Here is a 24164-nt window from a genome sequence, read left to right as displayed (position 1 = left end):
AAAAAATTATATAGCTAGCCATATATGCACAGTAACATATGCAAACATGATTTCTGCAATCATCCTACTTCGGGGATTGAATCTCAGTAATCTAATCCAACCAGGTTGTTGTCAGCTTGCTACTAAATGCCTTCATGATAAAGGTTTTTCTCACAGTGTTCGTAACTTGTACAGTATTCGGCCACTGTTGACATTGGGAAGAAATTATGAAGACATTTCTAATGCACACTCTAAACTGTTTACTTATATTGCCAGTTATTTATCTTGCCCATCAAAGGCAAGGAGAACAATATGCTTATCCTTCAAGACTTCATGAACTTGGAGACATTGATCAACTTTCCTTCTCTAACCCTAACCCTTTCAAAAAGTCCTGATTAGCTTCATCAAACATCCTGTTTTAAAATAAAGTCTTTCTTTTGATAGTTGGTAAAGTATTCCTGTGAAGGAGGTCACTTGATCTTTTCCACCTTTCAAAGTACCTGGAATTGTGGGAAAGGATGGAAAAGGTAGAGGACAGTGGCAACTGTCAGATCCGCACTGAAAACCCAGTGGAACTTGCTGCTGAGATGCTGATCTGCTTGTCATCCAGCTCCACAAGCGGTTTTCCTTTCATTTAACAGCTTGCCATTTGACAGCTGTCAAGTGAAAGCAAAATAAGATATTCAAAGCCTGGCTCAGTGCATTAGTGCAACTCTCAGTTATTGACCAAAATTATAATACAAAGATACAAATAAAAACATTTGTGCATGTTTCTGACCCATATACACTTTAAAAAGTGGAAAACCAATAATGGTTCATTCATTTTGCCCCTGGGCACTTTTCAGGGACTGTCACATCATAGATTTTGAAAAGTCACGGGGGGGGGGGGAGAGGAGGGAGGGAGAGAGAGAGCGAGAAAGAGAGAGAGAATGCAGAGGGAATCCATTGCAGCGGGAAGAGAAGACAAGATGGCTTATGCTGCATAGGTTCCTGGATTACCTGGGGGAAAACCAAGGGGGGAGGAGTAGGGACAACACACATTGAGTCCATGCATCTGTTGGGTACAGATGAGCAACCCATAAAACCATGAACAACGCACACTGTGCACATTTGCAGGATGGATTGCTGTGTCTTGTAAACTCACCCATTGTTCCAGCAAAGTTCTCACCAGTTTAGGATATAGTGGAAAAGTACTCTCATATCTCACACTTACATTATCAAAGCTTCTACAACTGTCTATTGTATAGAGAAGGTGGATAGAAGCTTTTCTTCCTTTCATAATCTGCAGCCAGGGTGGATCTGAATTTTATTTGTATTATGTTTTATTTTATTTTTCTTATTTGTGTAAGCTGTCCTGAGGCTATGCGATGGGACGGCATACAAATACTCTAAACAAACAAATAAATAATACTTAAATCAGGGTCACCGGATGAAAATGATTGGCAGGAGATTCATCATAGACAAAAGGAAGTTCTTCTCACACAATACTCCTATGGAATGTACTACTACAGTGTGTGATCATATCTTTAAAAGGAAGTTGGAGAAATTCATGCAAAATATGTCTGTCAACAGTTACAAATCATGATGGCAGCCTGCCTCTGATACCAGTTGCTAAATACCAACTGCAGGAGAGGGGTGCTATTGTCACACACTTTTTCCATACTTTGTATTACTTCCTTCAGTACAAAATACACTCTCAAGAAAGTAGTTGGTATCTACTTTTAATACCACTGAACTCGGACCAGAATCTCCTGGGACCCCATTTAGTTGCACCACTTCAGGCAAATGCTGAACCATTTATAAGTACCGTTTGAGCCTGTTTAGCTAAGAATGAGCATCTGTCCCATTTTTATCCTAGGTTCTGTAAACCATATTTTTATTTATTTATTTATTTATTTATTTTATTTAGAAAATTTCTGTGCCGCCCCATTCGCTGAAGCCTCGGGGCGGCTTACAAATAAATCAATTAAAATACTATAAATTAACAATATAAAAAATTTTTCCCACTGTTTCTGAACAACGACACTGAGTTAATGTAGACTTACTAACCAGAATACCAAAGCAGTATCCAACTGACCTTTCTTATTCTTGGGCAGAGTCCCTTTGCCCTTGAGCAGATTAACAAATCCCACTATGATGGGGACACTACACATGAGAGCAATGACCTCTTGAAACACATCTTTTTCTTGGAGTAGAACAAGCCAAATGACAGGTAGCTAGTTCTAACATTAAATAGAGTGAGAGGGACTGAAAGTAAGGCACTGAGATGATCAGCAAGACTTACATTTATAGTAGCATTGCTTGGTAGTCCTATTCCCTTCTTTTAAAACATTATTTTTCATCGTATTAGCATATACTGCAGCAATTACCGGAACAAGCAGTGGTAGGGAAGGGCTTACAACTTCATAAAGAAAGAGATGACTATTGGTCCTGATGGATTAGCTGTCAGTCAGGCATGACCATAGCACAATGTATTCTTAATAGGACCAATTTATTATTGCATTTGCATTCATCAGGTAGTTGTCTAAAATTAGGAGAGATTTGTAACTGCAAAAGCAAATCAAGGAGAAAAAAGAGCACTGTACTGTGCTGCTGCCATTCAATAGGTAATAGACAACAGAGTTCTGTGCTTTTCTTCCTTGGATGTTCCATAAAAATAATATGGAAAATATTTTTTTCTTTAGGCATAATAAAAGGTACCGTTTTCTGCCTGGCTGTCTGCCACTGGAATAATACAATAAATATTTCTGAAGGGAGCAGGGATTTTGAATATTCAGTGTCTGGGAAAGAATCTTATCACACTGTCAAAGCATTTAGAGAGTGGCGACACAATTTCTGGCCCCATTACCTGATGCAGTACCATCTGGGTTCAGTAGAGCAACAAGATACAGCTGAGGAAAAGTTCTGCACCCCTGTATCTTTCTAATATTGGGAGTGCACAATTTTTGACCTACTACTTCCATTATCCCTCACCATTTGCTGTGCTGCCTTATGGGTGTTGTAAACCAAAATGTCTGCACAGCCGTAACTTGCTCCTTCCTTTTCTAATGGTTATATAAAAGTGAGAATTTTGTTAGATGTGTCATCCAGGTCTGGAAAAGAAAGCTCTTGAAATGCACTCTTGTATGCATCCAGTAAAAGTACAGAGATCTTCCTATTTTATCTCACCATTCAAAGATAATTTGTTTTCACACTGAGACTAGAAAACAGCAAGGAGCGAGTATCTAGGAAGCAGGAATATTTGGACTTCTGGCTTGAACACTCCATTCCACCCTGAAACATTAAGCTGAGAGCAGATCCAGTGCTGAGCTAAGTAGATCTAGCAGATCCCTTGTCTTTAGAAATAGGGAGAGATATTTCAGCAAATAGAACCTATGAGAGTTACCCCTTTAACCCCAACATCTCTGTGTTTTCCGCGTATATACACCCAACACTCATAACGGCCGTACATATTTTCTAATGGGACTGCTGTTTAGAGTGGCTAGAGTACAGTTAGTTCAGTTTGGAACGTTTGAGCCTGGGAGGAAAATATCTCTTGCTTTCTTAGACTACTGGATAATCAGCAATGAAGTAATAACTTGGCTGCTCATAATTCAGTGGAAAAAATTGTTTCTACTTTCTTCCCAACGACAGGCAGACTCTGCTCTTTCTTGAATAAATGGCACCCCAGGAGGATTCTGGATGCCTGGGAAGGCTCTCCAACCCCTTTATGTTACATTAATTCTGACATTTTTCCTAGTGTAAGGAGAGAATGAAACAATTAGCTTTATCTCCAGGCAGCTCTTTTATGCATAGATGGTATTCCTTTGTCTCCCACTGAGTTAGCCTTCTGGCATTTCAGCTTTGCTGTGAGTCCCCCCCCCCCCCTCTGACTGCAGTGATTCATTTACTGCACAGGCAAAGAAAATAAAATAAGCCAATTTCAAGTCTCTTTGCATTCTAAACTGAAGCCAGTGGTTGGCCTGCTAACTTATTTGGTCATTTTTTATTATAAGACAGATAAAGCCAGCAGGAACAAGTAGAAAAGCAAAAACTGAGAATACAACAAAGTTGTGAGAGAAGCTAGGCCCTCATATGAAAATCAGGTGGGGCTGCAACAGGAAGTGCAGTAGCAGACACAGGTTCAGATCCTGACGTCTTAGGATAGGTTTTGCAGGCTAAGCCCCCTATCTAAAGCCTTAGGTAGCTGTTGCCAGTAAGTGCAAGGAAGGGGGAGTTAGTCCACGAACCACCTGAAAATTGTCAGTGGACCACTTAAAAACATTGGGGGGAGAGGGTGTCTGCAAATCCAAGGACACAGTTCCGACTTTAATAATTGAAATACTTTTAATATTTAATAAATATTAAGATTTAATAACTTTCTAATGCAGTGAACAAGCTTGCTTTGTTGAGCAAAGTTCTAGGAAGTCAAGTGTAGTGTTTGTCTATTTTAGACTTATATCAGGCTCAACATTACACCTGCTTCTGTACTGTATTTCTCTGAAAATAAGCCCGGGTCTTATATTAATTTTTGCTCCAAAAGACACATTAGGGCTTATTTTCAGGTGATGTCTTATTTTTGCCATGTATAAAAATCTACATTTATTCAAATACAGTCATGTCTTCTTCTGGAACATCGTCATAACTCTTCAAACCCCGAATTGTGTTGCAATGGAACTGGGGCTTATTTTAGGGGTAGGGCTTATAGTACGAGCATCCTGAAAAATCATGCTAGAGCTTAGATCTTATTTTCAGGGAAACGGTATTTGGACCTGTGTTTAGCAAGTGCTGAGAATTCCATCTCACGAAAGTATATGCTGTTGTCAGAATGGCCTTTTTTCCCATCATGGTGGGGAAGGGGGAAGGAATGAAATAACTCAAGCAAAGAGCAGAATGCAGATATTCTTGACTGTTCTGCGACCTTTCTCTGAGCCACCTTTGGTGGAGGCTTTGAAATTATTTTCTATATCCCCTCCCCCACAAAAAATATCCAAGGGTGCATTACTGTGGAGCATGCCTTTAACCCTCTGAATTCAGAAGATTATGTGCGTTCTATGCAGGGCAGGAAGACTACAGAAGCAAAGGTCACTTCTGCCCTGCAAAGCAGTTGGATTGCCAGTTTTCCTGTTTACCTGCCATGCTTTGGAGCAGGAGAGGAGGAGGCTGAGATGCTGCCAAGATGTCTCTTATATTGGCAGTGCTGGCCTCCTCTCCTCCCTGTCCCTGCAATGCCCACTAAACTCCTTCTCCAAGGTTTTTCCCAAGCCACTTCTTCTGACCTTGGGTGATTTTCTGACATTGGAAATGGAATCCCAAAATTCCTGTGGCCCTTTACGATCATGCTATAAGTGGCATTTTTTCATTCTGCCATATCCAGACAGTGAAAGGGATTTCTCTGTAGCATTTCTCTCAGGAAAATGAGACCAGGCATTGTGGACTTACAAATGTTATCGGACTGCAGCTCATATCATCTCTCCCCATTGGCAATGCTAAATAGGGCTGCTAAGAGTCACAGTCCAGCAACATCTGGAAGACCACATGTTCCCCTGAATTAGACATTCACTCCACATCCTGTGCTGCTTTTTTCACCCTCCACTGAAGACATTCCATTTGTACATTCCCCAGATAGGAGGGTGTATTATTAGCATATGCCAGCCATGTGTCTGGGGAAGTTTTGCATTCAGAACTCATGCCTTTCCTTTGTTAAGTGAGGGAAAATTAAGCTTTTGAGGCCTTTTTTACATCACAAAGCAGCAAATTTAGCTTTGTGTAAAGAGCCAAGCTACACATTACACGTCATATGCAACCTGTAGCTGTGTCTTTGCTTTGGTTAAATTAATTATTACAGCATGGCATGGACATTCCTCTTGTGAAAGTAACTGATGGTGAAGTGAAGCATAGCTCTTTACTTCCCAGCAATGTTTGAAATGGAAACACCCTTCTCAACACAGGCAAAAGCTTCAGGGGGATTTTTTTTCTTTAAACTGCCTAAATATGTGAGGAGTGACATGGCTTAGAATGGAATGAGTAAGCCTCCCTTCTTTGTGCACTGCCAGTAGAATAGGGGTCATTCTTAGCCCACGCATATGCATACACACCTTCTCCTGAAATTAGTTGAGAAAAAAATCAAAGAAGTTGCAATGTGTTGTGCATAAAACATGAGATACAGTTAAGCCCTGGGTGTGCATTTAAGAGGAATCATAAAAAAAACAGTGACTCCCTCAACAGGGAATCTTATGCACCTACTTGTTGCATTCACAGTTTAGGTGTTTTAGGTACATAGTTAAAATGTAATATGTGATGTGAATTCATATAATTAGAGATAAAACGAAAAGCATCAGGATAGTGTGATTGAAAGTGTTAGCTAGAAGGCAACTAATAGTATTCATGGTGTTTAATATTATTTTCGAGTCACGCATTTTCCAAGTCTGTTCAACATTTAAGGGGTTTTATCCAGTTTGTTACTGTTCATGACAATGCAGTTCTAGGACTTGCACTGCATCTGGCAGAACCAATGTGCTGCATTTGGCTGGGTTTTGTTCATTTAATAACAAGAGTGGGGATGGGAGATTCCTATTGCAAAAGGAGCTTTTACTTGGTAAAGCACTTAAAAGAGGGACTTGCATATCTTGAACAACCTGGCGTCTATCATGTCCATGAAGACCATTAATAAAGTTCAGATACAGTGTGCCTATTAGTGGTGATCTCTGGGCTCACATTTCATTTCAAACATGTTTACCAGTGCTGAACAAATGCAGCAAACTTGCAAAAATAGGCCCTTGGATTATTTTCCTGGTACCATTTCTCTGCCAAAGGCCTATTGTGGTGAACAGCGATGACAGTATATTACATATGGAAAGGATCCAGGATTTCATTGATAAATATAGACCAACATGGTATGTTTCTCTTTACACTGCTCCTTTCTGGCCAACATGGTATGTTTCTCTTTATACTGTTTCTTCCTGGGTCACGGCATTTCTAAAGCTACATCTAGATTAGGTGACCTAAATTAGGCTATAGTTCCTGGGGAAGGCAAATATCTTTGGAGCAGTAATATATGAAGAGTAAAAAAGGTAAAGGTTTCCCCATGACATTAAAGTCCAGTCATGTCTGACTCTTGGGGGTGATGCTCATCTCTGTTTCCTAGCCGAGGGAGCCATTGTTTGTCCGCAGACAGTCTCCGTGGTCATGTGGCCAGCATGACTAAACACCGAGGTACATGGAACGCTGTTCTTCCCACCAAAGTGGTACCTTTTTATCTTCTTGCATTTATATGCTTTCAAACTGCAAGGTTGGCAGGAGCTGGGACAAAGCACAGGAGCCCATCCCGTGTGTGGATTCAAACTGTCAACCTTTCGATCAACCCAGCAGCTCAGCAGTTTAAACCACTGTGCCACTGCATCCCTTACATATGAAGAGTACTGCTTATTATAAGACACATTTTCTGCTCGTATTCACAAAAATAAAAATACTTGGGGAAGGGAAGAAAACTGTGTGTGGGAAGAAAATCTTGGGAAAGTAGATGTGTGTAAAGTTATTAAACCCCAGCTATGCATAGCATTGATAATCTCCAGATTTGGTATTACAGAACATGTTGCCAAGGCATAATGTGTGATTAAAGAAAATAATAAATGTTGTTAGGTGAAATTAATCCATTCAGTTTATATTAAACATCTCTGATAACCAGGTGTGTTGAAATCTGTAACAGCTAAGCAATGTGGGCCTTTGCATGTACCTTGGTACACATCTGTACCCATGTGCACACATCAGGGTTAGCTAACCTTTTAATCTTAGGACATACATCTTAAATAATTGCTTATAAGAGAGAATTGCAGCAGGTGAAACTTCCATGCCACAGACTGTGGGGATTCGAAAATCTTTGTTCCCTTGTACAAATGCTAATTGTACAGGATTTAATTGAACAATGTCATTCTGCAAACTCAAATACAGTTAATGAAGTGCTGCTGGATCTTTCTGTTGAGCAAGTAGTTGCCTGCTTCATTTTCAAAACCAGTTACACAAAAATTTTGCATAACCAGTTGCATGGGTATAATGCATATAATGAACAGTTATGTGCAAATGTAAATTTAATTGGGCTCTTTTGTTCAGAATCTAATTTCTGTTACTGCATCATTTGCACTAATAGAATAACACAGTGGGATCCTGTATTCAGTGTTATTTCTACTTAGAATAGACCCATTCAAATGAATGGGACTTAAGTTAATCATATATACTTCAGGTAGTCTAGTGTAAGCAAGGCTAACACTAGATGCAACCCTCAGAAGTCCTTATATTTAAAGGTGAGCCATCTCAGGTCTGTCCAAGTGTGTAGATAGTACATATTCTTCACTTTGGTCCAAATATTACATATTATTAGGGATATACATTGATTCTTCTTATATTGCTTGCCTACTTCTGAATGTGAAGCTACCTTGCAAACAATGTCTTATTTTTCATACAATTGTATGTGGTTGCAAATGATAAAAATTGTAATAATGTTTTATTTCTTTTATATCTACAGACAATCTATTTGGACAATGATGTTTCTTCATTTGTTCAAATCAGAGGCTCTGTCCCATTATTTTGGGAGCAACCTGGATTGCAGGTAAATAGTGTAAATCATTTGTGTTCTGCTTCTACTCAAACTGTATGTCAGCAGCTGAAAACATAATCCTTCAAGATGCTGAAGGGTTGTGTTTTTTTTTTAAACTTGATGGCTGTAGTGTAGCCCTTGACTAAAAAGCAGTGGCTCTCCCTTGGCAGAAGATAGCACAGAAAGCACCACCAAGCTTTGTCCTCCATTGGCAGAAATAGGTGCTCCATGCACAATTTAATCAAACGGGTTTTTAGAGGAAACTTGTATAGCGCCTCTGAGCTTAAGGGGAACAATGCTAGATCAGAGCAACGATCTACCTAGTCTGCATTCTGTTCATGCAGAGGCTAACCAGCAATCCACAGGAACCCAAGAGCGTCCTCCTGCCCATATTCCCCAGGAATCAGTGCTCGTAGACATACTACCTCAGATAGCATATAGCCAATCAGGACTATTAGCCAGTGATAGAACTCTCCTCTAGATACTTATCCAAACTGTCCTTAAAACCCACCAAATGGTGGCCATCCCTACATCTTATGAAAGTGAATTCCATCGTTTGGTTTCCGTGGAAGATCATGTGTTCCGTCTTTACACAAAAAGTTATTGTTTCTTTAATAAGCTAAAGGGCATTTTGCAGTCTAGTGGCTTCTTCTTCGGAATGATAAGTCCTAGTTTGTGAAAAACAGCACAAAGGGATATAGATTATTCATGTCTTACCTACAGTGTTTCTTTTTTGTTACAGTGGTTCAGACATTGTCTTTGTTTTAGGGCAGCAATTATGGTTGTGTGTACATGTGTGTGTGTGTGGAAGGGAGTTTTTGTGAGCTCCTGGATCTGGGATGCGAAGAACCAGAAATACAAACATAGAACACAATGATGTTTCCTACAGCAAATACATTTGTTATAGTCATAAGTATCCCAAACAGTTTTGTTTGTGGATTTTTTTGGTAACAGGAGAGCTTGTTGGATAGAGAGTGAGAGCCAGTATGGACAGGGAGATTAGAGTGTTGGACTGGAACTCGGAATCTGGGTTCCAGTTCCCACTTGCCATGAAGCTCACTAGTTAACTTTGGACCAGTTGCTGACTCTCAGGTAACCTAACCCATAAGATGGTTGTGAGGATAAAATGGAAAGAAGTATCTTGTGTTCTTCACAAGAGGAAGAAAGGTGGGATATAAATGCAATGTAATAAAAATATAACCATTTCTAGGATATTATTATGAATATGCTCTCATTTGCTGATGTTGTTTGCCAATAAAATCTGCATTCTGTGTGTTTTGTACCATGTGTGGGTGCCAGTGTGGTTGCTAAGTGATAATAAAGGAGCATTTTCTCAAAATGATAAAGGGAGACATCTAGTGATTCATATTAAAACCATTGCTTCATATTATTTTCATTGTCATTCTCTTAGGTTGGCTCTCATCATTTGAAACTTACCAGAGGCCTAGAAGCTAATGCTCCTGCATTTGACAAGTATGTTCAATTGCCATAGTGCTAATAACTCAGTAGAATCAAATGTTACCACTTGTATTCTAGGGTATCCTAGAAAGCCTGTGTGGTGCCTCCTCTTTCTTCTTCAAAACCATCCTTATGTGAAGTATCTTGCTAATTCAAAAAGAGAGCTAGTCTCAAGAAGCTGAAAAAATAGTTTTAAATTTAGGAAGCCTGGTTCATTTCAGCCCAACATATTATTAATGACCTTGGCTGGGGGTGGTGGAATTCTTTAAAAAAATCCTGCCAAGAACTATGTCTGGGCTGTCTCTTATGTTTGAAGGGAAACAATCCTGACAGAGTTCTCTGAAGCCTACAGTTTTGGAGAGAAGGAGTGCTGTAGAAACTCCACCCTCTTCGGTAGATTTCCTGTCCACCTGAGTGCCAGTCTGTTTGCACCTTCTGTTGGACTCCTGGGACAGAGTGGAGATTCCTCTAGTGCACCACCTACTCAGCTGCCTAGCAGTCTTTCTTCCTGAGCTGATGGAGATGGCCTTGGGGTGCTTGGGATCTCCAGGATGATTTTTCAAGGAAACCTTGACATTCATGCTGAATCTATCAGATCTGCCCCATGGCAATTACACCATGCAGTTCCCAAAACCTCTACTTTACTCCTCATACTGTTTGATATTTACATGAAACCACTGGGAGAGGCCATCCAGAAATGAGTGAGTAGGTGCCATGTGTATGCAGATGACATACAGCTCTACCTCTCTTTGTCATCTAATGTAAGTGAGGCAGTGGATATTCTGAATCAGTGCTTCAGTGTGATCATGTATTGATCATGTAAACTGAGATTCAGTCCAGATAAGCCAAAGGAGCTTTTAGCAGATGTTTTATTTTCCCAGTTGCACTCAAAGGACCAGGCTTGCAGTCTGGGAGTGCTTATAAATCCTTCACTGTCAGTGGTAGGATGGGTGGCCTGTGAGGCACAGAGATCCTTTTACTAGCTTATATTGGTATACCAACTACAACCCTATCTGGACAGAGATAGCCCTGTTAGAATTATCTCTGCTCTGGTAACCTCTAGTTTAGGTTACTGCAATGCATTATGTATGGCATTGGCTTTGTAAACATCAGTTGGTCCAAAATAAGGCAGCAAGATTACAAACTGGGAATGGCTGTTCTAATCATACAACTAGAACTGATCTTGCCCTGGCTGCCTGTCTGTTTCTGGGACCAGTTAAAGTGCTGATTTTGATCTACAAACCTTTATAACTTGAGGTTTGGTTACTCAATAATCCTACCACTCATACCTACTTGGATCCCTAAAAAATTTTTTCAGGGGCCCCTTTCTAGAAGCCATTGCCAAACACTGTAAAGCAGTTAGCTACCAGACAAAAGCTGTTTTGTGGTGGAAGCCCACTCCTTGAACGGGAATGCTTTCCACTTGTGGAATTCCCTCCCAAGTGCCTGTGTTGAATGGTTTTTCTTTTCTTTTAATCGTGCATTTAATATGTTTGTTTCATGAGTGTTTATTATTATTAATTTCACTTCTGTGTAGCCCAACAGCCAAGCTCTCTGGGCAGTTCACAACAATTCATAGACACAAGTACAATAATAAAATAACATATACAAAACAGTTTAAACAATTCCAATGAAAACTAGACCTGTTAGGTTTTTATGTTAATAATTGTCTTTTATTGTTAGTGGCCTTGAGCAAGATCGGCTGGTAGAAAAGCAGGATAAAAATAATATAAACAAACATAGGAACAAATACTGTGAGGCACTGAATTGGGGGCAATGGTTTCATCTTAATAGGCTTTCTACTACCAGGGAAAACTTATCGTCTGGAGAAGTAAAGATAAGGCTTCATAATAGGACACAAGTGGCTGGGAATGGGAGAAAGAACTGAATTGGAAATCACTAGTAATGTTACAAGCCCTGTCCAGTAGGTTCCTCAATATATGCATACCTACATGTCACACAGCACTTGATGCTGTGGTGGATGCTTCTAATAGAGGGAAGAACTGTACTTTTAAAACCATTAAAAATAGCACATTTTTGTTTTACTGCTGGGAAGCGAGATATCTTGTAGCAGTAGTGCTACCTTGAGGGATATTTTCTTGATCTTCCACTACAAATAAGTAACTACTGTGTATTTATTACACCTATTAAGCAGTTGGTTTGAGAAACTAATGGGATTTTGTCCCATTATTATTCACTGCTTTTTCCAGTTCCTCACTCTCCCAGGAACTGGTAAAGCCAAGTAAATGCTATGAGGATTGTGATCAAGGAGTGGTGGTTGGCTATTGAAATAGATGTCATTCCTGCTGATAGAGCAATTTATGAGATCTAAGAGGGAATCAAGATGTTCTGTTGCTATCCAGAGAGAGTTGTAGAATTTATAAGGCAGGCATTTATATTTGTTAAATTTCTTTTAAAAAGAGTTGTATTGAATCAAAGCGCCCCATTTCTGCATTTGCAGGCATATGATGCTTCTGAAGGAACAATATGGCAAACAAGTTATTGTTAATCTGCTAGGAAGCAGAGGAGGTGAGGAGGTCCTCAACAGGGCTTTCAAGGTAAAAAGAAAAATTAAAATGCACAGCATTTTGCCGAGTTTCTCTAAGCTCAGAGTCTTGCTTGTCATTAAAAGATTAAATATCTTCCTATCAGATTGTGGACATCTGACTAGTGTAAGATATAGTGATTATTGTTATTAATATTACTGTCATTGTTACCATTATTATGATGTTTCTATAACTGGATTTCTTGCAAAGGAGATTTGGTGAAGCTTGTACAATTAAACATTTGCTGGCCTATTTAGTCCGTAAGAGTGGTTCACTCTTGCTAGATCTTTACAGCTGCTGTCATAATTTCAATACGAGTGCCAATATGAATTCATAATTTCTTTGAAGCTAGTCATCATTTCCCAAAGAAGAAATTCTACTACCCTGGGCATTTTAAAGTTTAAAAAATTCCTTTGTATTTCCAACCAAATTTCTCACAACATTACAAATTTGGTACACAATCCTATTCAGGAGTTATACCAGCTAAGGATCTATAGTTTCCCTCTCCCTCTCCCTCTGTAATGGAAGCCCTGTTATACTGCAGGGAACTTGATGGGCTTAGGGACAGTAGCCCCTGCACTCTTGAGTTGCTTGGACTGAGAGCGGGCAGGCACAAGTGAGATGGTTACTGATCCCAGAGTGTATGAGGCTGTCAGATGTGGGGCCACTATGAGTTCTGCCAGGACGCTACATGGATTGCCGGTGGTGGGAGTGGGGGTAGAGGGATTTAAAAGGGCTGGTTTGCTCATATAGGAGCCAAACGGCTGTCCATGCAGCACTTCTCCTGATTGGCACAGCTGTTCCTGTGGTGGGGTTTAACTTGAATTCTAGCCAGAGTCTCCCATCTGTTCTACTCAGCTACTGCTCTTTCTTCTGTCCTTATACACCTGGCATCTGTGATGGTGTCTTGGGGCTAGGGATTGGAGGGGGGACGGGGACAAATGTTCCCATGATGCATCTGATTCCTATCTGCCAAGGCCGAGTGGCTGGGAAATCCTCTTTGGTGTCTTTAGTGTTCCAGTGCTGCTGTCTTGTTTGGGTGTGCAAAAGGTAAGGGGGGTGCATTTCCCATTGTGGGGTTCAAACTCCTATCTCCTGTTTCCCAGACCTACTCCATATGGAGTGAGCCACTGGACACTGCTGCTCTCTGTGGGTATCTGTGCATCCTCTTGTTGCTTGCCTAGACCTTTCCCTTTTGTTGCTTGGAAAAGAGTATTTTCCTGCTAGGGAAGTCTTGAACCCTTGGCCGAGGAGGGCTGCTGTGTGTACTTCATGGGCATCTTGTCAAGGGAGCTGTATGTAGGCCTTCTTCTTCTTCCCATTACTACATTGTGCTCATATATCTTTGTGAAGCACATCAGGGGACTGGAACTCCTCTTAGAGTGATACCTGGAGACTGGCTGCTGGCATAGCAGCTGAGCTAATGAAATGACGATGCTGTGGCACTGACCTGCAGGTCTCCGCTGGGGGCATGACACTGTTGTTGTGAGTTCATTGGCTGCCTTTGCATGTGGGCAGCATGTGGGCATTGTCCATGATCCATGATCAGGGACTGCTGTTAATGCTTGGATGCTTGAGGGCATTTGGTGCTGTTTCCCCCCCATTTTTATATTTTCTTCTTGAGTAGCACTTTCTTCCCCATGCCTGGGCCTTTCCACCAGTATTATGGTGACACGTTCCTGGTTCCAGTGTAATATAAGTAAAAGATTGCTCTGTCACTATTGTTTTCCATTATTTTTCTTCTCTCAATAATATCTGTAATTTCTGTAAGGAATGATCATTTGTAATCTCTTCGTATTGTTAACAATTAACACAGCTGCAGATTCGGGTACAATGCTTTGAACAATGATTCATGCTAAGACAGTAGTGTTTTAGTCTGATGTCATTCCCAAGCACGCAGCTGCCTGTAAATAGCCACTGAAGTGTGGGCAGTTACCAAAGAAACAGATCTGATGTCAGTAACAAACCAGGAAAGCATGCCTCTTCGCCAGATAAAAACAGCACGTAAAGTACTTGTTCTTCTGTATTATTTCGGATTGTGTCTGCTTGGACTTTGAAATGAGCTTGATAATAATACCAATGCAAGTGAACAAAAATGGTAAACAAAAATGCAGGGATAATTTCAATCGTAAGCATTTACCACTGACATCTGCCTGTGATACAGCTAAAAAGGCAGGGTAGAAATGTTTTAAGCAAGTACCTTAAATGAATAAGTGCTTTGTGATGCACCAGAGTATGACTGGAGCAATCCTCTACTCATATTACACCTGTTACTCATAGACATTGCACTTATTATGCAATACAGTTCAGAGAAGTATTCACATATAGTAAAGGGAGTAGGGAGGAAGCATGGAAGGTAGCAAATGTTCCCCTTTCTCTTCCTTACCTGTATAAGGTGCATTGTCCTGATACCCCCAGGCGTTGGAGTGGTGTTGAATATAGTGTGCCCAGCCATGGCCTGGACATTCTGCACTCCTGAGATCAGTGAGGAGATTTGGGGAGTGTTGAGAAAGTGGATTGTGCACTAGTTTGACAACTTCGCTGCAAGTTGCTCCCTCAATTTTCCAGTATTCTCCTCTGGCCTCAGGCTGAGCACATCAGTTCAAGGAGGACTCACCTGGCCCTTGGCAACCTAGCAGCCACCTGGGGTATATAAACAGGCCTGCTGCTGGGTGATGGGATGCCACTGGTGGGTGGCCTCAGCAGGGTCAACCCCAAGGGGTGCACCCTTTTGGTATTCATGTCAAAATACTGATGGAGCTGTTGAGCCAGGCTGCCGATACAATTGCTCCTAAGTGCCATTTTGTTTGTAGAGTTTGTGTGCCTCTGTGGTATGCATAGGAGATAGGTTGAGTATAGATGGAGAAAAACTCCTAGGAGGTTCAATTGAACCCTGGAATATGCCTATAATCAGGCATATTTAGAGGCAGTGTGAGTTGCAAAAAAACAAAATCTCACTTCCTCTGGTTAGTTTTCTATTTCCTGCCCATTGGATCTTTTAAGGCTCATTCAGGGCCTATTACATGCCGACACCAAGGACATCCTAGACCTGTCTGAAAATCACTGTAATATATTTGCTAGGCACTTGCAGGATAAAATTCCTTACAACCCCAGAGTTAAAGTAGGTGAGAAATCAGAACACAGCATAGTTCTGCTGTATGGGATGAGTTTCAGTTGCTACAAGTTTATACAATCACTTCCATATTGAAAACTTGCCCGTCCTTATAAACACCAGTAAGGAGGGTAAACCAGCTTGGCCAGAGAAGAATGTTGAGAGAGGCTCAGAGGGCAGCAGCAAGGAGGGGAGTTTTCTCTGTGATGGCTCCCTAAATATGGAATGACCTCCCCACTGAGGCCCACCTGCTGGCAACCTTGACATCTTTTCAACACCAGGTTAAGATGTCCCTTTACAACCAGGCATTTAAACTTATACAGGGAAGTTCAAGACCTTGAGGGGATTACCCATCCCAGGTGTTTTACTGATCTACTCTTCATTATATGTTGTTCTGTATGTTTTTAGTTTTTAAATTGTTGTATTTTGAAAAAAATGTTATGGTATTTCATTGTTATTATGAACTGCTGCAAACTGTCCAGAGAGCTTCAGCTATTGGACATTACAGAAATGAAATACAACTTCTACTAAAAAATAGTAGAAATGAGGCCAGAGAGATATAGTCCTGTGATACCCCTCCGTCTTGTTGCAGTTTTTCTGGGCATGGTTTATATATTAGTGATAGTGTGTGTGGTGTGGTTAGGTTACTCCATAGTTTATGCTGTGTCATGGAGACATGACAGGTCAACACAGAGGTGGCCATTTTTTGCACCTTCCACTGAAGTCATTGCAAGGGAAATTCTTTTCACCAGATTTGAAACTTTACCAGCTACAAGGTGGTGTAGATTAAAGTGGTATGGAATAGAATATAAGTGTGGTCCTCACCTGTGCCATTTACATCCCATCCTTAAATCCAGTTTCCAAATCCATAAAAGAAATTGTTACATGGCTATCCAGGATATGAGTGCAAAATATGGATCGCTTTTTTCTGTACTGTAAAGATTCAGAACTATGTATTATAACCCAATCTTTTATGTGACATTATGTGGCAGACAGTTTCACAGACTCACAGCCAACTCTGCACTTCATTTGAACAGGGATCATAAACAGAGTTGTGCTAATTCTTGTTTTTTGGCAGGGGAGGGGGCAACTAAAATAATTGTATTTTAATTTTAAACTAATAGTTGGACTGACTTCTGGTTGACTCCCCAGTTTGCCATATCTGACTATAAATGGTTCACCAGCAATTCAGTGTATATATTCACAAACATTTCTGCAGAAAAATATTGGAATAAAAAATTATCTTCCTTTTTCTTGGTATGCAGAAGTTGCTATGGGCATCGTCCCATGCAGCAGACACCCCCATGATTAATTTTGATTACCACCAGTTTGCAAAAGGTGGGAAAATGGAGAAACTGGAAAATTTGCTGGGGCCTCAGCTGAAGTTGCACTGGGACGAACTGGGCATCTTCGTAAAAGGCAAGAATACAAGTTCCCGGTGAGTATCTTAGCTGCTTCAGTATTTATTATCCAGCTTCGCAGATTCACACTTGACAGCTGAGGGCCATGGTTGTGCTGTTTTTCTGTAGAGTAATTGATATATTGAAGAGGTGAGGTCCTGTGAAAGGACAAGTAAGGGTAGATATGACTGAGGCGTTTAGAATCATGCATGGTGTGGAGAAAGTAGAGAAGGAGACATTTTTCTCCCTCTCCCCTTACTCAGACACAGGAACATCCCTGATCATCATGAAGCTGATTGGTGGGATGTTTAAGACAGATAAAAGGAAGTACTTCTTCATACAGCATATAATTAAACTGTGGAATTCACTGCCATGGGACGTGGTGATGGCCGCTAGTCTGGGTGGCTTTAAAAGGGGATTGGACAGATTCTTGAGGGAAGAAGCTATCAGTGACTACTAGTCTAGCTATGTGTTAGCTTCTTGACAAGGGGTTGCATGCCTGCATGCACTAGTTGCTGAGGGGACAAGGCACAAATCTACACCTAGCTGCAGAAATTGTTCAGAGCAAGTGGTGAGAATTAACAAGTGGCGAACACCCAATGCATCTAGCCAGTTCAGTGAGCCCCAGATGCATATCCAGAGGTGCAACAATTGCATACATGGAAGGCTGCTTCCTTGCTGAATTGAGGCAAAGGTAGTGAAAAAATAAATAATCCTGCCTTCCACATGTCCGTATCTCCGCTTCTTTTTATTTTTTTTTCAGATTTTTTTTTAAAGTGTAGTTCTTTGCAGGGTGCTAAATCTTCCATGCTAAAATTGTTCAAGGAGGTGTTAAATCTTCAGAGGGGTATTCAGTGCTAAATCTTTTAGTTCTTTGACTTGATTTTTGAAGTCAACAGATGGGTACCTTACGAATGAACTGCCTGGATTGTCTGGATCGAACTAACACCGTTCAGTCCTTCATAGCGCTTGAGGTGAGTGATCCATCAGATATCACACATCAGCCTTTTCCAGCCAGGTGCCTGCCAGATGTTCTGCACTTCAATTCCTATCAGTCCCAGTACTGAGAAATGCTGGGAATTTGTATTCTAAAACATCTGGAGGTTGGAAAAGTCTGTAATCTGGGGTTATTCATTAAAGAGAAGCGGTATTGGAACAGATAAAAGGAAGCCCCTTTTGCATAGAAAAAGTGAAGATAGCTATGCTGAGCAAAAGAAAATTTCCAAAATCTGTACCACCATAATATCTATGAGGCCATCTCAAAAGTCACAAAATATTGTCCAAGCCCTTGAGTTCTAGAGAACTCATCAGGGAAGATGGTAAATAAAGCAAAATGGTGTGGGGAAGAAAAAAGCAGCTTCTTTTGTTTTCATTTGTCTTTTTACTTTTTCTAAACCAGGTTCTGCTTATTCAACTAGAGAGCCTGGGATTAAACTCCAAGCCTATAGTAGAACGTTTTCTGGAGTCCTATAAGGCAATGTGGCACATCAATGGACACAACTTGAGTAGGATCTTTACAGGCAGTCGTGCCTTGGAAGGAAAAGCTAAGGTACAGATGAAAATGAGACCCAGTTATTGTCAGAGATTATTACTGTGAGTTAAATTAACACTGTTGATCCATTGTTATGCAGGTAGGGAAACTCAAGGATGGTGCCCGTTCAGTGTCACGGACCATTCAGTCCAACTTTTTTGATGGCATAAAACAGGAAGCCATTAATTTGCTGCTTTTGGGTGATTTCTACAGTGAAGACTATGCAGATAGAGAGAGAATGCTCTTGGACCACACGGCATTGCTGAGTAAGCAAAATGCATTTTTCTCCTAATGCTTTGTGCAGGTGGCTACAGTGGCCACACTAGTGCTCAGGCATTTAAAACTAAAAAATCGGTATGCCTCTTCTAGTGGCGTAAATATTATAATTATCTTATTTAAAACTTTGGTTTATAGCTATGAGCAAGAAGACAAAAATGTGTGTAGCACTGGTTGGGTTCTCAGGTTGTAATCCTGTGTGTACTTCCTAAGCTGACTTGGAACTTACTTCCAGGTAAACATGCATAGGACTATGGTGTCAGTAGGCAATAGTTCATGATCAGGTAATCATTAGCCCACTGAAAGGTTGTCCAACCAATCTAGGTCTCTTCATATGCCTTCTTAACAACTGTGGTGACCTGTTACTATGTGGATTGCAGTTTGATATGAAATGCTTACCCTTTCTTTAGATAGTAAGAGAAATGATTAAAGGCATGCCAGCACAAGATGCAGTGATGGCCAGCAGTTTGGACGGCCTTAAAAGGTGATTGCAGAAATTCATGGAGGACAAATCTATCAATGGCTCCCAGTCCTGATGGCTTTATGCTGCCTCCAGGATCAGAAGCTGTATGTCTAGGTATACCAGTCGTTAGGGAATATGAGCAGGATGGTGCTTTTGCACTCACGTGCTTCCTGTGGGCTTCTCACAGGTGGTTGGTTGGCTACTGAATGCTGGATTAGATGGACCCTTGGTCTGATTCCATATGCTCTACTTAGGTTCAGCAAAAAAAAAAAAAAAAATGGTCATGAGATAATTTGATATCAGTTGTCATGAATCAGTTTGTTGCTTTTATCTCATTGCAGAAAATCCCTCCCACTTTTTATTTTTTTTTCTTTCTATCTATCTATCAGTGACTCCTAGCACTTTGAAATCCATGTCAGAGCGTCAGTTTGAATTTACAAAAGTCAAGAGAATTCGTGTTGCCGTGGGGACCTGGAATGTGAATGGAGGCAAACAGTTTAAGAGCAATATCCTTGGTACCAGTGAGTTAACAGACTGGTTACTGGACTCTCCAAAACTCTCTGGGGTTTCAGAGTTTCAAGGTAACAAAGAGCACTAGACCATATACAGCATGAATGTATGTGCTTTCATTTATAGACATTATCAGATAAATATGGTTATCATTCATTCAGATGTATCATTCAACCATACATTTATGGTTATACTTATATCCCACCTTTTTCATTTCAAGGAACTCAAGGCAGTTTACATCCCTTTCAGGACTGATTGGCTTCACTCTGGTAGTATTAGAATTGTTAGGGTACATACACACCACCTAGAAAGCTTAGGTTTTATATACAAATAGTCCAAACTACTAATTAAAAAGTTCATAGAAATGTCTGAAAATGAGACATTGCTACATTTCTCACTTAAAATGAGAGACTTTAAACTCATCCTCCAATGGCTGAGGATACTTCCACACAACACAGAAAGCTGTAATGTAGTACACACACAATTCAAGATACCCTGATCAATAGAAAAGTATGAAAGGGGCCTTTCAGTTAAGTGATAAACAGAAGGGCAATATGCCATTCCATAGCAAGGCCAAGATGCACCTAGAGCATAATACTGGGCTTTAGAAGATCAGCTGCCTTTCCATGTGCTTCAATTTTGGTTGGATAGGGTCAAGGGGAACCTTCTGATATCAGCTAGGAACATGCATGTATGCCTACAAAATGCAAGCTTTCAATTTCTACTTTTTCTGTCAAAGAAAAGAAATTATTAGATGAAGTATCAAATCAATTTGTGTCTTGGGTTTTTTCTCTTGTTGCAATAGATGACTACTGTCCTGCTGACATATTTGCTGTAGGATTTGAAGAGATGGTGGAATTAAATGCTGGGAATATTGTGAATGCTAGGTATGCTGAAAGTGAATTGTTGGATTGCATATTTCTAACAAGATACTGGCAGAGTTGCATACTTTTGTGTACTTTGGATAGAGTTAGCTATGCCCTGCTATTCTCTCATTGTATGTGGGGCTGCCTTTGGAAATGGAAACTACAGTTGATTCAAAACAGGGCTGCATAATGATTAAATACAACTGGGTGTTTCTCTCACATTTTACCAGTACTTTATCAATTGCACTGACTCCCAGTCTGTTTCTGATCTCTGTTTAAAGTGCTGATTTTAATCTTAAAGCTTTTAATAAGTTGGGACCAAAGTTTATGAAAGATTATTCAAACTCTGAGATCTTATGAAGCCTTGTTCTGGGTGTCTCTGCTAAGTGAAGTGAAACTGGTAGCCCCCATTGAGACAGGCCTCTCAGTGGTAGCTACCATTAGGAGAGACATTCCACTTGTGGAATGCCTGGTTCTCACTTATGGTCACTTTTGCCCTAGGGAGAAGACTCTTTTAAATTATCCCAGACCTTTAGAAAATCAGTGATTTTTAGTGTTCTGAAACCTTGTTTGTGTGGTATGTTTGTTCAATCTGCTTTTTTTTACTCTTGTGAAATAGTTGTTTTATGATATAGCATCTTAAAATTGTATTTTATTATTTGTGCTGTAGATTACCTGGAAAGCAATGTTATCGAATGTGTTTGTATAAATACAGTAAAGAAGTGCATTACATTAACAAAAATGCCATGAGCTGGTTCATACTTGCATGTATGACTTTCAGAGATTAATTTTTCTTATAATCTCATACCAACTTAAATGCAAAACATTTCAATTGCAATATAGTACTTTTCTACATATGAATGCAGGTGTCAATTGATGTTCTTTCATATGTGAATCCAATTTTAGGTAGGTTGTTTGAAGCTGCGAATACTTGTAATTGTGTAGTCTTTAAAGGTGGCTGCACAAAGTGAACTAAAATAAGAATGCTGATCTCTAAGAATCTCAGTTAGAAGTTAATCTATTATTGCCTTATTAGACTTAGAGTGGAGAATAGGGGAAAAATGAAGAGGACTGCTGGAGTGGTGTTTATTTTGAGCTTAAGATTTTTGTTGAGTGAACCTTAAGTACCCAAATACCATATCGATCTATGTTTATGTAATATGTATAATGTAATAGTAATCTAATAGAAATTTTGTTCATGATCAAGTCTAAAAATGCATTTGGTTGAAATGCTGTGATGCTTCCATTAGCTTATTTTAGTTTAGGTTTTTTTTTTTTAAATTACCATGTCACTACGAAAAATTAGTCAAATGTACCTATTTAATTTTTTCAGCACAACTAACAGGAAGATGTGGGGAGAACAACTTCAAAAGGCTCTTTCCAGAACACATAGATATATTCTGTTAACATCTGCACAGCTTGTTGGGGTTTGCCTCTTCATCTATGTACGACCTCATCACGTCCCCTTTATCAGGTATTTCTTGTTGCTTTCTTTGCAGATAACAAGTAAGATCAAGTATAGGCCTTCTTTCACTGTAAATGCATGCTTATAAATTATAATTAAAAATGAGAAAGCAAAGGTAAATATTAAAAGGGAATGTAAATTTTTGACATTGTGGATTATATAACTTGGAATAAAAACAACTGTTAGTTCTTTTCACCAGAAGTGATTGCTGCTGTGTTCTTCAGGATTCCTATAGTCTAACACTAATTAGAGAGCCATTTATATGGCTTTAACTAGCCATTTCTTTACGCAGTTTATACATGGCCTGTGTATATAGGATACATGGTGAAGTGTACAAACAAATCTTAACTCATTTTCTCCCATTATAACATTCATGGGAACCAAGGCCTTGCAAATGCGGCCCATTTATCCCCTTTCCAGGACAGGTGCATTTTATGAATGGTGTTGAAGTCGAAACCTAACATTGTATACCTACATGCCTGGGTCATGGGTGAAGGGGGCTATGGCTCAATGTGTTAATTAACCTGCATGTGCTGTCATGACGCTGCCAGTAATATCTGAAGAAATCCAATGAAGCAGCATTCCTGTGTCCCAACCCCTGAGACCTGCCACTGGGGGCCATTAGGGTTACACTAGTGTTGGAAGTCAGCCTGTATTAGTTGTATTGTGTGATTGCAATCCTTCAGATGTCACCACCAGTAGTGTAGGAATAGATGTCATGCAGAGGCTTCCCTACAGCAGCAGGTAATACGTACCGGGCCATATGGCTAAGACATTGCAAAAGGGAATTACTGGAGCATGGGGGTTAGTACTTACAAAAATATAGATTCAATTAATATATTTTCTTAGTGAGGAATCTGTTTACAGCTACTGCATCACCCTCAATTTTGTAGTCCTTTGGGAGAATAGTACACTACTATGTTTGTAGGAAGATGGATTTTTTTCCTGCTGATTCTCAAAGAAAGAGATAACCAGCTGGGTGCAAGTTGGTGTTAGTTCCTCATAGAGAAAGGGGGCAATACCAGCTGCTTTCAAAGAGGAAAGTCATCAAGCTACTTTTGAAGAAACCTAACCCAGAAGATGACAATTGCAGTAGGCTGGTTGCTAATATCTTACCTGACCAAAGTGCTTGAATGAAAGGCTGCTGATCACCTCCAAGCACATTTGGATATACCTGACATTCTAGATCCATTTATTTATTATTTGCATTTGCATTATAGCCCAGGTTCTCTCTGGGCAGCTCACAGGAAAACAGAAACCACAAATAATATAGTGATTTTTAGTGTGGTTTTAAGTCTGGTTTTAGAATCGAAATTGACTTGGATACTGTGTGGAATGACAGTTAATGAGAGAGGGATGGCAGGAGTACAACAATATTGGATTTCCTGAACTCCTCAATGGCTGTTTGAGAGATACCATTTATCATGGTATGTTTACATCAAGCCAGCATGTCAAGTCATTTTTGCTAAGCTGTAAGGGCACAGGCTTACCCCATGCAAAAGCAGAGCAGGGGGCTGAACTCAGTGGTCTTATAGGCCTCTTCCAACTCTACTAATACTCTGTGTTCTATTCTATATATGCAGCTCATACCTAGCTCTATCTCTCTTTTTCAATTAATGCAAGTAAGACAATGTTTTGAACTAGTATTTACACAGAGTAATAGACTGGATGAGGGCCAATAAACAAAAAATTAGGCTAGACAAGATGGCAGTACTGTTGATTCGTGATTTGTCTGCCCAGATGAGTGGTGGTCAACCTGTTCTAGTGTGGCTTACTCTCGCCTAAAGGATAACATTCATAATTTGGGGGTGCTCTTTGATCCAGCTTCGGTTCAGTGTGTCTTTATGTTTTCCCATTTCATTTAAAAAGTTCTAGTGCTTTTGAATTTTTACATGCCTCATCCTCTGCTCTTGGTTTTAGCTGTCCTATTTTATGTTTCATTTGTATCATGTTTCTTATGATTGTAATTAATTTGTATAATGTCCA

General features: G+C 40.0%; 1 protein-coding gene across 2 annotated transcripts in view; it reads left to right on the top strand.

Moving 5' to 3' along the window:
* The window catches only part of SYNJ2 (synaptojanin 2), a 78071-nt gene that overhangs the window by 26917 nt on the left and 26990 nt on the right, over positions 1-24164 (top strand). For both annotated transcript variants that reach the window (XM_044422023.1, XM_044422032.1), the window contains exons 5-14: positions 8480-8563; positions 9963-10024; positions 12471-12567; positions 16933-17105; positions 17960-18041; positions 18467-18616; positions 18699-18864; positions 19727-19918; positions 20653-20734; positions 22047-22187. In XM_044422023.1, the coding sequence (XP_044277958.1) occupies positions 8480-8563; positions 9963-10024; positions 12471-12567; positions 16933-17105; positions 17960-18041; positions 18467-18616; positions 18699-18864; positions 19727-19918; positions 20653-20734; positions 22047-22187 (1229 nt within the window). The remainder of the gene's footprint in view (positions 1-8479; positions 8564-9962; positions 10025-12470; positions 12568-16932; positions 17106-17959; positions 18042-18466; positions 18617-18698; positions 18865-19726; positions 19919-20652; positions 20735-22046; positions 22188-24164) is intronic.

Source organism: Varanus komodoensis, unplaced genomic scaffold (genome assembly GCF_004798865.1).
Source record: "Varanus komodoensis strain SLA01 unplaced genomic scaffold, ASM479886v1 scaffold1, whole genome shotgun sequence".
Taxonomy (NCBI): domain Eukaryota; kingdom Metazoa; phylum Chordata; class Lepidosauria; order Squamata; family Varanidae; genus Varanus; species Varanus komodoensis.
This window is presented reverse-complemented; position numbering and strand designations above follow the sequence as displayed.